The sequence below is a fragment of the Misgurnus anguillicaudatus genome, chromosome 14 (genome assembly GCF_027580225.2).
Source record: "Misgurnus anguillicaudatus chromosome 14, ASM2758022v2, whole genome shotgun sequence".
NCBI lineage: Eukaryota > Metazoa > Chordata > Actinopteri > Cypriniformes > Cobitidae > Misgurnus > Misgurnus anguillicaudatus.
This window is the reverse complement of record NC_073350.2, coordinates 15,178,901-15,193,025: the sequence shown is the minus strand read 5'-3', so window position 1 is coordinate 15,193,025 and position 14,125 is coordinate 15,178,901. Positions and strand designations below refer to the sequence as shown.

General features: G+C 38.3%; 1 protein-coding gene across 10 annotated transcripts in view; it reads right to left on the bottom strand.

The window, feature by feature from the left end:
- mcf2l2 (MCF.2 cell line derived transforming sequence-like 2) overlaps positions 1-14,125 on the bottom strand; it is a 104,956-nt gene that overhangs the window by 89,583 nt on the left and 1,248 nt on the right. For 7 of the 10 annotated variants that reach the window (XR_012373181.1, XR_012373182.1, XM_055183285.2 and 4 more), the window contains one exon: positions 13,388-13,582. Coding sequence is in view for 8 of the 10 variants with exons in the window: in XM_055183285.2 (XP_055039260.2) it covers positions 13,388-13,582 (195 nt within the window). In the remaining 2 variants the exon portion in view is untranslated. Of the gene's footprint in view, positions 1-1,283; positions 1,508-5,414; positions 5,825-13,387; positions 13,583-14,125 lie in introns of those variants that run through there. The other 3 variants (XM_055183291.2, XM_055183289.2, XM_055183288.2) reach the window with 3 other exon arrangements.

The window sequence follows — 14,125 nt, the reverse complement described above, 5'->3', positions numbered from 1 at the left end:
TGTAAAATCTCACACGTGTGTTGTCTAGAGCAGTTTTTCCCAACCAAATTCACAGGGGGGTGCGAGATCTGATATGCTTCGAGGTCAAGTAAAGATGTATACAACGTTCCACTAATAATTTTTTATTAAAGGGACACTTCACCCATTTGCATTAAGCTTTGTATAGTTAGAACCCCAGATGTTTTTGAATGGTCGTGCATAATTTCCTCAGTTGCCGTTGAGACAGGAGAAATACAGATTTCAGTGTTGAAATCATCATTTTGCATCATTGAAAGCAGGAAGTCCAATATCTTTGTTGAGGGAGTGAGACTACAAACATCCCTTTTCTCGGTCAAATAGGCACCAAATTCTAAATGTATGTTACATTTCGACTACAAATATGACGCACTTTCAATAAAGATTAATGTTTCTACGGGTGAAATGCTCCTTTAACGTTTATTAAAGTTTTTTTTATAAATCATATGCTTACACAATCTTTTATGTAAAATATTAATATCTATAATATTTACAATCTAAGCTCCCCTGACCTCAGATATAATATATAAATATATATGCTAGAGGTTTGGGGGGGCTCAGATTGTCGTATACAGTACTTAGGGGGGCCCCAAAGAAGAAGGCTTTTCAGAGGGGATCTCTACGTGACCTCTCTCAGTTTAAATTCATTAAATGCCCAATTTTACATTAATTTTAAACCTCCTTCTCATATCGACATTATGTCATTATTTCTTGTACTGTAATACATTTTAAGAGAATCTACGACAAAGATCATACTAAAACATGTGACAGAGAGCAATAATAATTTTTCTGTGTTCGGAGATGGAAAGCGCAGAGAAAGTATTAAAAAACTGCACATCTGAAAAGTAGAAATGATTATCAGTGAGTCATGAAATCATATTAAAATGGCCAAAAAAGTGCTTAGTGGATCATTTACAGTTCCTCTTTCAATCCTGCTTCGTTGCACAAAAAACCCCAATAACTACCAGGTCATTCACAGGAATATTTCACATTTTTACTCAAACATTTCCGTATCCACCAGAAATTATTCAGTGATGAATGAGGCCGCCTATCTGACCCAGCCATTTAATCCTCTTTAAAAGAGACTGTCTGTTAACACTGCTCCTTATGCACACACTCACAGAATTACACGCTTTCAACAACCAACTGCAACACATCTCCTCTCTAGATCTCACTGCACCACTATAATAATTTATTCATAACCACATCAGCAGTAAAGCATCCCATGCAAAGAGTAAAAGCGGAAGGTTGGTTTTAGGAAGGCATACTTCTCCTAGTAGCTAAATCTGTTTCCAGACAGACTCTCAAAAACCGATGGTAGGACTCCATTTCCCCCACAGAGATGCGGACCAGAGAAAAGGAAGTTGCCAGCGAGTACCGTCCACATCCCCAGCAGCGAGACGGGATGGTGTGATACCTTAGAGATCCGTCCATACCGCAGCAAAAACCCAGAATAACTCTGCATTTGCTGAACCTGCCTCAGCTCTCAGGATAAGATGTGTGTGTGGTTCCCGCATAAGCAGTGTGAATTATCAGGTCATAGAAAAGCAAGGATGGACCAGAATATGTGTTGATTCTGGATTAGGAGTCTCCTCTCCGGCGGTGGATATACTACAGTACACACACTTCCACCTAAGGTTATACTCCGCCTCAGAGCTGGCACTATACAACATTAAGGGGATAGTCCAGCCTAATATCAAAATTACCCCATGATTTACTCACCATCAAGCAATCCGACATACATATGTCCATAAGATGTTTAGATGAGCACCTTTAGAGTTATTTTAGTAAGTGTCCTTGCTTCTGTAACTAACTGTAATTACTAGCTACCGGTAACGGCGCCATCTTGGACTCACGCGATTCACAAGAGCGTTTTAGCATAGTGAGCGTTCATTGCCATGGTGGATACGATGTGCAGTGACTCGCGTCAGTTCAAGATGATGTCATTACTGGAAGCTAGTTATTACAGTTTATAACGTGTAAAATATAAATATTTTTCTCACAATATTGCATCAATTACCCGCAAAAGACCTTTATTAACCCCTTGGAGCCATGTGGATTACTTCTGCAGTGTTTCCCATATATTGATTTAACTGTGGCTGTAGTAACAGCAAACGTGTATTCTCTCATATTTCAGAATTTGCAACAAATTGTCTGCGCTATACGGGATATACAATAAAACTACCACTCGTATTTAAAATAAAAAAGCGCTCATAACACAACAACACTTATGAGAAGAGCAACATCAGTACAGCCTCAATGTGATTTTTTCTGACGATGTCGCGTTTTTAGCAGCAGTTAAAGAAAGAGCTGATTGGATTAAACAAAAAGTTACTGGGTCGTGGGTCATTACTGGGTCCTGTTAAGTCACTCTTTTATAGACAACAGAACAGAAACTATGTAAAAATAGCATTCAGTTGTGTTAAAATGCCATATAGTGTGAAGGATCAAAGAGTAAAACACGACGCAATGATGTCACATATATGCTAATCAGCATGTGACGTCATCACCGCCACAGTATCTCAAAATCCTGTGGGAAACACTGTTCTGTAAAGGATGTACTTTTTTGCATCAGAAGTTGTTCCCAAATCCCTGTTTTCCTATAAGCTTGAAAAAAGCAAGGAAATTAACTAAAATAACTCCAAATGTGTATCGCTTTAAAGTGCCACACAGATCCACAATCGAAAATTATCTGTACTGCAGTGTATCATGTAGTTGTCTATCAATGTAAATGATGTGCAAATTGCATGATTAATAAAATTATTGGCCTCTAAAGTAGGAAGTCGACTCTAAAACCCTGAAATGATTCGTCATATAGTTTGAATCTTCTGCCTGTCTCTATCTACGTAGATACGAAAACTTTGCATAATAATCTACGCCTACAGTCTTGCCCTCGAGAAACACAAAAACTTTGACCTGCCCACAGACACTTCAGCTACTTAATGTGTAAACATCATGTTGGGATGATACTGTGTTTTCAGCTGTAAAGGCAAGTTTGTGTTGTTGATGAAGATGAGGATGAAGATGTGAAGAATCAGTGGTTAAAATTACTTTTTCAAGGAGAGATTTACTAAATGTTTGGCAATGAAAGATGGTTCAGTACCCACTTTATTTGGAACAACATGCATTTACTAACCACAACCTGTAAGTATGAGGTTTACTTTATTGTCTTATCAGTAAGCCGCGCTAGCAACACATGTTGCAGTTAAAATACTGTTTACGGTTTTGCTATGGCCCGGTTGCTTACATACTTGCTTAAAGGACAAGTTCGGTATTTTACACTTAAAGCCCTGTTTTCAGATTGTTTATGATGAAATAGAACGGTTTTGACTGAAATTTCGACATATGCGGCTGCCTTGAGAATTTTCGTTTCAGCTCCCACCTCTATAATGTGTGTATAGGTGCACTAGAACAATCCTTCCTAAAATGCATTAAACTTTCGTTTACAAAGACGTGAAACACACCGAGTGGTCAGGGGTGTTCACTGATATGCTCACACAAAAATCGCTGCAAAAGATGCTTTCCAACAGGTGTTTTAGCATTCGTTGTAAACTTGTGGACCTATTTTTCCAAACGCCTCACACCCGTATATTCTTCCGATAAGAGCTTGAATAATAGACACTCCAGCCCAGTTGGTGGCGATAATCAACCTTTGCCAATTTCAAGAATACAAACAAACTCCATTTCCTTCCTGGCGGCGGAGTAATACCGTACCTCACAGCACATCTAATACAAGTCAATGGAGTTGGCAAAAACTACGATAAAACCTGTTGGAATGCATCTTTTGCAGCGATTTTTGTGTGAGCATATCAGTGAACACCCCTGACCACTCGGTGTGTTTCACGTCTTTGTAAACGAAAGTTTAATGCATTTTAGGAAGGATTGTTGTTGTTGCCGCATATGTCGAAATTTCAGTCAAAACCGTTCTATTTCATCATAAACAATCTAAAAACAGGGCTTAAGTGTAAAATACCGAACTTGTCCTTTAAATAAGTGTAAAATGTTAGTGTCTGTCGTCGTTTTTATTGCTTGGATTAATGATGAATGAGGTGTATTGATTTCTGTGTTTAAACTCTAAATATACTGTCAGTGAGTCACGTTAGCAAGCAGCTAACGCATGTTGCACTACTGTTTACAGATTTGCTATGGCCCGGTTAACTTACATACTTGCTTAAATAAGTTTAAAAATGTTAGTGTCTGTTGTCATTTTTATTGCTTGGATTAATGATGAATGATGTTTATTGATGTCGATAATGTCTTCTCAGCAAGTCATGTTAGCACTGGATCAATGTATGTTGCACTATTGTTGGACTGTGTGGAGACAGTTGACCAATCAGAGCAGAGTAGGCTATCGAAAGGTGGGGTTTAGGCTTACAGATTTGTTGAACGGCTTCACACGAATCGTTTGGGGTTCTCTGAGTAATATTAAATTTATATTTTGAGAAAAATACAGTGTTTTTTGACCTTGCATGCACCTTAACCTACAGTAACAAAGACACACACACACACACACACACACACACACAAACAAACACAATAAAAGCAGACATACAATATTCTACTGTAATAAAAGAAAACATTATTTATGAATCTTTTCTATAAATTCCCCTTCCCATCATTATGATTCATACCACCCCAAGCGAATACCTGCAGCATACTTGTAGTTCAGTATAGAGGTTTGAAAAATTTGTAAGGGCGAAATGTTTAAAATTGTTTACACAAATAACAATTTAGGGCGCCCTTACTATCTCATGACACTGTCAGTATGATCTGTTTGATTGTAATGTTGGGGTAGGTTAGGCGTGTTATTTTCTGTTATTTTCTGTTTTTTTGAACCAGCACTATAAAACAAGCCGGTTTACTTCTGAGATCAGGTTAAGTAAAGCAAACAGTTCCTGCTATGCAAATGCACAAAAATAGAGTTTTTTTAGTAGTAAAACAACAGATTTTATGTGCTCCTGTATAGCTCAGTACAGCATTGCGTTACTTAGAAGCACAAAAAGTCATGGTGTAAATGTTAAAGTCAGTGAAAAGTCATTGTAATGATACAGTAAAACCAGGGTGTGTGTTTTTGCCCAGTGAGTCTTCACATCCCCTTACCTCACTCAGACTAATCCCTGTACCACAAACAAAAGTTGCCCAGCAGGGTCAGACTGAGCAAAACTGCTCAGCAGGATTAATACTGGCACATTTTTGTGTCACATTTCTATTCATCTTAAGCATTACCAAACCCATAATCCTGTATTTCAAAGAAACAACTCATACTACCCAGTCATAGTGAACACAGCTATAGCTTCTCCAAAAATGTCTATATATTTATACAGACAAGGCAATAGCAACATAAAATCATAGCTAACACAGTCCTGCCTCAGGCACAAATGCTTTTAAAAATGACTTACACATAACTGAGCCCATAGTGCCGATGGTCCCGTGCCGCGCAAGTGGTCCCAGGAGCCACTGCGACCCACAAATGTTCTACTTTTCCCTTGTAACGTCTCTCTCTTGCAAGTTGTCTCCTATTTCTGAGTTTCTAAAAGGTTGATATCAAAGGAGCCTTTGCCTCTGGTACATGGATAATACATTGACATAATTTCCACAAATATCCTCTGAGAATTCCAGAATCAAGGGTAGTTTCCTGTTCCTTTCTCGCAGCCTTTGAGACATTCATCCCTGTGCAGCGTTCGGCGGTTAGAGAACATCAGGAAGAACCTCTCACAAACATACGACTCCTTTTCCCCTCTCCACCCCAAAACAGAGTTCAGCGTCTCAGACACACGCACAAAGACCCCTCCCCACAAAAACTCACACATGAGACTGCATCATGTGCCACTGAGTGTTAAATCTTAACCTGAGGTCTCAACTTTTTTCAGGCACGTCACCAGTGGAAAGGAAATGTAATGTTGAACTGAGAGCTAATGAGTATCGCCTTTAAACAAGAAGAATATTTATACAGTGATTTCATGGTTGCATGAGCCAAGGGTTTATGGAAAATAAGATTGTAGTTAATGTTCCATAGTGGACCCAACAGAAGCTCCATAAAATCAGACATTCCTGTGGCTGGAAACACTTGTGCTTGTAAAAGTAGGCACTATTTGTAATCTACTGACACAGAAACATCACAGCTGCAAGCATGCATATATACAGTATGTGTATACGTAGGTCAAAGAACATTTCTGACTTTTAAATAAGTATTAAAGAGCCAGTAAGATGCCAATTTTAAGCATCCTATCGCTGTTTATAAGTCCCGGACAACAGGTTTAAATGCATGCAAGGTCAAAAAACACTGTAATTTTCTCAAAATATACATTTAAAATTACCCCATTTCTCAGAGACCCCCAAGCCGTTCAACTACTCAGTCTGCCTAAACCCCACCTTTCAGTAGCCTACTCTACTCTGATTGGTCAACTGACAGAGTCTCCGCACAGACCACAGATCAGTGGCACAGACCAACAATTGTGCAACATGTATTGACCTTGTGCTAACATCATTTACTGAGAAGACATTATCGACATCAATACACATCATTCATCCTTAATCCAAGCAATAAAAACAACAACACACACTATTGGTTTTACACTCATTTAAGCATTTATGTAAGCTAACCGGGTCATAGCAAAACCGTAAGTGAGCATGCGTTAGCCGCTTGCTAACGTGACTCTCTGACAGAATATTAAGAGTTTAAACAACGTCATCATTCATCATTAATCCAAGCAATAAAACAACAATAGAAACTAACAATTTTACACTCATTTAAGCATTAATGTAAACTAACCGGGTCATAGCAAAACCGTAAGTGAGCATGCTTTAGCCGCTTGCTAACATGACTCTCTGACAATATATTAAGAGTTTAAACAACGACATCATTCATCATTAATCCAAGCAATAAAAACGACGACAGAAGCTAACAATTTTACACTCATTTAAGCATTTATGTAAACTAACCGGGTCATAGCAAAACCGTAAGTGAGCATGCGTTAGCCGCTTGCTAACTTGACTCTCTGACAATATATTAAGAGTTTAAACAACGACATCATTCATCATTAATCCAAGCAATAGAAACGACGATAGAAACTAACAATTTTACACTCATTTAAGCATTTATGTAAACTAACCGGGTCATAGCAAAACCGTAAGTGAGCATGTGTTAGCCGTTTGCTAACATGACTCTCTGACAATATTTTAAGAGTTTAAACAACGACATCATTCATCATTAATCCAAGCAATAAAAACGACGATAGAAGCTAACAATTTTACACTCATTTAAGCATTTATGTAAACTAACCGGGTCATAGCAAAATTGAAAGTGAGCATGCTTTAGCCGCTTGCTAACATGACTCACTGACAATATATTAAGAGTTTAAACAACGACATCATTCCTCATTAAGCCAAGCAATAAAAATGACGATAGAAACTAACAATTTTACACTTATTTAAGCATTTATGTAAACTAACCGGGTCACAGCAAAACCGTAAGTGAGCATGCGTTAGCCACTTGCTAACATGACTCTCTGACAATATAAGAGTTTAAAAAACGATATCATTCATCATTAATCCAAGCAATAAAAACGACGATAGACATTAACATTTTTACACTCATTTAAGCAAGTATGTAGCTATAATTATACTTACAGGTTGTGGTTAGGAGATGCATGTTGTTCCAAATAAAGTGGGTACTGAACCATCTTTCATACCCAAACGTTTAGTTTATCCCTACTTGAAAAAGTAATTTTAACCACAGATTCTTCATATATCTTCATCCATTGGTAGTGAAAACCAATCTACAATTTTGCAGTTTTCTTTTAGAGATCTAAGATTTTTATGACGGGGTTGATATGAGGTTGGAAAACCTGATATGGTTTTCTTCTTTGATTTTTAATTTGTGGTAGAATCAAGTACTGTAGGCCTGCACGATAAATTGCATGATTGTCATTTGCATCTCGTCAGTAAAGCCGGTTCCTTGAATAGTAGTACATCGCCATCACCTGCTTTCAAATGGAGCGGCATTTACTACACAGAGCCATAGTTTACTGAAAAACTAGGCAGTATCACATTCATTATCGCAGGCAATTTTTCCGTTACTATACTGCCTAGCTTGTCAGTGAACTATGGTTTTAGTGACTAGATGCGCATGACAATCGTGTGTGATTTATCGTGCAGCCCTAGAATCAAGTAATACTTTTGCTGTATTATTGCCCTGTTTTCCCATTCATTCCAGACAAATCAATGTATTCTGCATCCTAGGGTGGAGTCAGTTTGTACAATTATTTGGGACAAATCTAATGTTAAGATATGTAAATGATGCTTTGTGGCGTGGCACCACTTTAAGCCTTATCCAGAGTGAGAGAGAGAGAGCTGCGGACCAGTGTGTGTACACTCATAGAAAATAATGTGTCGAATTTTAGACATGACGGGCCACTGAGCTTCTCACCTGGTGTACATTAGTGTTGCTTCTCTATACCCCACCACTCTGAAACACGTCTACTACAAAGCTCATCGTTCTTAGAAAGCGCAGTGTGCCCTGATTGGCCAGCTATCCAGTGCATTGTGATTGGCCGAATACCTCAAGCATCTGGTGGAAATGTACCATATTTGAAAGATCACTTCCCAAAACAAGAGATAATATCGTAGAAACAACAAGAGCTATCATAGTTTGAATAGTCAGTTGTAAATTCTTTAAATATGAAAACATAGACTACTTACACGCTGTAAGTCAGTAACTGTTGCCTACAATCCTTGCGTTCATTGTAGTCCAAGAAAAGACATTTCAGTTGGAGACGATAACGCGCGTCATCGTAGACTTTGGAATTTGTAACTTTGGAGATCATTAACATGTAATAACACACACTTACAAACCAAAAGAAATTTTAAATTATGAAAATAAAAATAGGGTTTAGTAACTCCCTAGCAGCACCTTCCTAACTATATTAAATCTACCTGACCATCAACATACCAAACCTAGCAACCAACCACAATACAGGCAAGTTTTTTTTCTGCACATGAACTATTAATCTGGATGCTTCTGACACCAAATATTAATAAAGCATGTGCAACTGTGACATTAGATTATACGCTTCACACTAGGGTGTTTTACAGATAATCTGTAGGTGATAATAACAATGTCATTATTTTTGGAAGATCTCACAGTGCTATTTTTGTCATGCATCTTACACCAATGTCCATATTTTAATGTCTCTCTCTCTCTCTCTCTCTCTCTCTCTCTCTCTCTCTCTCTCTCTCTCTCTCTCTCTCTCTCTCTCTCTCTCTCTCTCTCTCTCTCTCTCTCTCTCTCTACCTCGCTGTCTATCTCTTTAAAGCTCAGCCTCCTGCCGAGCAAGTGTCTGTGAGACAGATGACAGGACACTAAGTGCAAAGAGAGATCATGTTTTATTGTGAGAGCGTGTCCGAAGGTTCAGTCTAATGGCCTGCATTAGCTGAGATAACAGTGTAATTGTATGAGCTCTTCCACGCAGACGGGAAAAACAAAAACAAAGTAAATCTCAAACTCAATCTGGGTTTCAACATATGAGATGCCAAAATTGTGAAGATGTGGCCCTGCCTGTGAAAACCCAGCTAACATTATTTACAGTAATTTACTGTTATCTACATAAAATCATCCCACATAAAGTATATTTCTACCGAGCTCCTAAGGTGACACAAGAGTAAAAAATCTAAAGTTTAGTTTCATGTGCTCACGTGAAACTTTCGGGTGCTCACGTGAAACTTTCATGTGCAGAATTTTTTTTAAAGTTTAGTTTTGTGTGCGCACATGGTACCTTAGCGCGTGCACATGAAACTATTGCGCACGCGCATGAAACTTTCACGTGCACACATGAAACTTTCGTTTTTCCGTGCGCGCGTGATAGGTTCATGTGCATGCGCGAAACTTTCACGTGCGCACGTGAATCTAAACTTTATTTAATTTTTTCTCCATGTACCCTTAGGGGCTCCATATATTTCTGCTTGAGTGTATTGAATATAATACACTCAATATAATTTTTTGCATTAGCAGTACAAAAAGTCATGGGTTTGATCCTGATAAGAAATAAAGGTATTCCTTGTAATTCGCTGTAAGTTTCTTTGGATAAAAATGTCTGCCAAATATGTAAATGTATAATTTGAATATTGACTTTCACGCGCGCACATGAAACTTTTGCTTTCACGCGTGCGCGCGAGACTAAACTTTATTTAATTTTTTCTCCGTGTACCCTTAGGTAACAGTTCAAAATAACAGTTCTCCGGTCACATAAAAGTCATGTGAGACCTGCTCGGAACTAAGTGCTTAGCGTAAAATTTCTTAATTTTTTCGCTGATGAAAGCAGAGTCGTGGAGAGCCGCTTCGCCATGGTTTCAGTGTTTTGGAGGGGGTCTGAAACGACGGGAGGGGGCATGTCGCCAAGATTTTCTTCCCCCGGTCTGCATTTCCCCTAGACATACGTTCGTCTACCACACAAAAACATAATTTTATTCAAAATATGTAAAATTCCGCAAAATTCTGCGTTAATACTAGATTCCATGTTAATTAGTCAATTCCGCGATTCCGTGATCGCGGAAATTATAGGGCCCTACATTAGCAGTAAAAGTCATAGGTTTGATCCTGATAAGAAATAAAGGTATTCCTTGTAATTCGCCGTAAGTCGCTTTGGATAAAACTGTCTGCCAAATATGTAAATGTATAATTTTAATATTGACTTTCACGCGCGCACGTGAAACTTTCGCGTGCGCACATGAAACTTTTGCTTTCACGCGTGCGCGCGAAACTAAACTTTATTTAATTTTTCTCCATGTACCCTTAGGGGCTCCGTATATTTCTGCTTGAGTGTATTGAATATAATACACTCAATATAAGGTTTGCATTAGCAGTACTAAAAGTCATTGGTTTGATCCTGATAAGAAATAAAGATATTCCTTGTAATTCGCTGTAAGTGTCTTTGTATAAAAATGTCTGCCAAATATGTAAATGTATAATTTTAATATTGACTTTCACGCGCGCACATGAAACTTTTCCTTTCACGCGTGCGCGCGAAACTAAACTTTATTTAATTTTTCTCCATGTCCCCTTAGGGGCTCCGTATATTTCTGCTTGTGTGTATTGAATATCATACACTCAATATAAGGTTTGCATTAGCAGTACACAAAGTCATGGGTTTGATCCTGATAAGAAATAAAGGTATTCCTTGTAATTCGCTGTAAGTAGCTTTGGATAAAAGTGTCTGCCAAATATGTAAACGTATGTTTTTAATATTGACTGGGTAAGGTCATGTCAAAGGTTAGACCTGCATTGGTTTTAGCAGGTCTAGACAGTGTGTTTAGAGAATATTGATTGACATAAGTGCAAAATGGTGGCCTTCAAAGGGAAAACCTATGATGGAGATAGAAAGAGAGGCCCATCTGCACAAAAGCAGATGGGGCGGGAAGGGAGGATTTGGGGGGGTTGTGGAGGCAGGGAAGGAAGTACTATGACCTTCCCATTGTTCACCTTTTTGGATTTGCTGTGTCGTGTCACCACTCACTGCTGCTGTTTTTTGAGATACTTTCACATTGCTTGTATCTTGGAACGAAGCCCATTTCCAGGATTTGAGAATTTTTTTGACATATTCCCAATGCAGTCTGAAACAATGACAATGAGCGATGACATTGTTTTCTTGGATGTACTACAAAGCAGACCTCCTCCTGTGTCTACATATACTGTATGTATATGTTTTAAGTTTATATTGCGCTAAACACGGTAAACATTTTGTTAGCTTGTACGCTATATAAAAACTAGGTTCTGTAAAAATAATACTGTTCCAGTAACAGATATTAATGTATTTTCCAGCTGATTTGCAAGAAATCCTTTGTGTTCCTGTGTGTGTGTGTTATTCATGTGTCAGTGCCCAGTATTTGGCTTGTTCGTGTTAATCCTTTTATCCTGATTAGCTTGGGATGACTGAATAATGTATTTTTTTATTTTACACAGCAAAAGAGTCTGAATTGCTTCTAGGGTAAAACTCATGTGTAAAAGATTTGTATAGCTAAAACATCTTTGAAAGTCTTGTAAAAAGGTTAATTTACTTTACACCAAATTGTAGTGTTTATAATGTAATGCAAAAAATATATAATTTTTTTATGATGCTGCTAGAACGTCTGCTCGCAAACATATTTTCCACATCCAACCTGGTTCTACATTTGCCATATTAAGATTATTTTCTCCTGTATTTTATTAAACAAATCACATCTCACCTATGTTAAAATATAAATGACATGAGCAAATATGTAAATAATATAATTTCACTAAGGCTTAGATGTTATTGTTGTTATTTTATAAAACGCTTGACTGCTCTGCCATCCTATTAAATATTCATGAGCTCTACATATAACGTGCAATACATCACTGAGCCTTGACATGTACAGAAGAATGATGTCACAGTTGACCAATCAAAAAGCAGAACCTCTCAGTGTTTAGTCATGTTACTATTACAGGGCCGGATGATAACATCTGTGACTCACTCAGCTATAGGATAATGGCCCTGTGGAGATGCCAATAATAAATTTCCTGTTCCTCTTTGTGTAAACAAGCCAGCATCGGTAGCAAATACAAAAGAACTACCAATACCAATAAACATTTTATGCAGGGTTTGGACATTTGCACAAAAGCCAAAGTGCAGACCAGAGCTGTGAACTAGAAACAAACGGTTTAATCATTGTTAAAAATGTGCTTCATGCGTGTTGGTTTAGAGAATGGATAAAGGATGGATACTGTCAAAATCAGGAATAAACTTAGGAAGCAGCGAGTGTGCGGCTAAAGCATGGACTGTCATGAATCAATATGGCGAACTGGCCCGTCTCAGTTTCCATGGTAACGTGGCTGACGTCCCCAGAGGCCTGCAGCAGAGGCGTAAGTAGTGCCTCTTATGCAGGATAGAGGTAATAGCAGCATGGCACAATAACCTACTTCACTTTGATGCCCGGGGAACCTGAAATGTGACGAATCTGACAAATGATACAATGAATTGTGCCATGAGCTAAATTTGTTCGATTAAGACATTTTGACGCAAATAAAGTGTCACTTGATTACTAACAAGTTTTGTGCAAACACATCACATCTCACAAAAAAATCTGTATTAATATTTGCTCTGAAACCCCCATATACACAACATTCAGAGGTAAAATAAAGCACAGTAGTATCCATAAAGTCCTTTACATTTTACTGTGTCTAATTGACAACCAGTGTCCAAAAAACAATGTTTCCCCACAATCACTGAACTCATATCCTCCACCAGGCACAGTTGCCAGCAGCCGAAATCTCACCAAGAGCAGCCACACACCCCCTTTATGCCCCCCCTCCCAGTCCATAGCCCCCATTATCCTTAGCCATACTGAATGATCCACTTACCAACATGGGTGATGATACAGTCCACCCTCTGCTGAAGCTCCAAAAGAGACATTTCCTCTTCCTCCTCCAGCCTGCAGAGCATCTCAGGGTGTGAACAGTGGTCCTCTTCCCTCTCCTCTCTTCCACAGCTCAGCCGAGGGCTTCCCCACTCCTCTATTACAAAGACAGCGGCCACTCCCAACTCCTGATGGAGACCTCCGATGGAAGACAAGAGAGAGAGAAAGGAGATCCAACCGGCAAATGAAGTCTGGCTCTTTTATCCTACAGTGTGCAGTCTTTTGTGATGTTAATCATTCATTATGAATCCCTGTCTAGCTGATGCTGGCTGGACTTTACTACGTCTCTATGGCTTCTATCCTAAAGACTGTGGCAGGCACCAGGAAGAGAATCCGAGGGAGGATACCTGCCTACCGAGAGATGTGGAGCTCCTTTATTACAAAACCTGGAACAATGGATTGAGTGGATTGGAGCCATTTATACATTAAGCCTGTGTTTAATGATCAAATAGCATCAAACCTCTTAAAAAATGTTAACCGTAATATTAGTATTGGATTTAAATGTATTCATTTAGCTGTATTTATTGTTTGATTGTTTATGTAATTTGTTTATTTTATATTAAAGGTAAAATTCTAAATTTGATTGTGTATATAAAGCAATATTGTATAGCACCAAAACAAACTTTGTAGAAAATATGTGTAAAAACATTAAAAGTAATTATTATTTAATTTATTATTATAT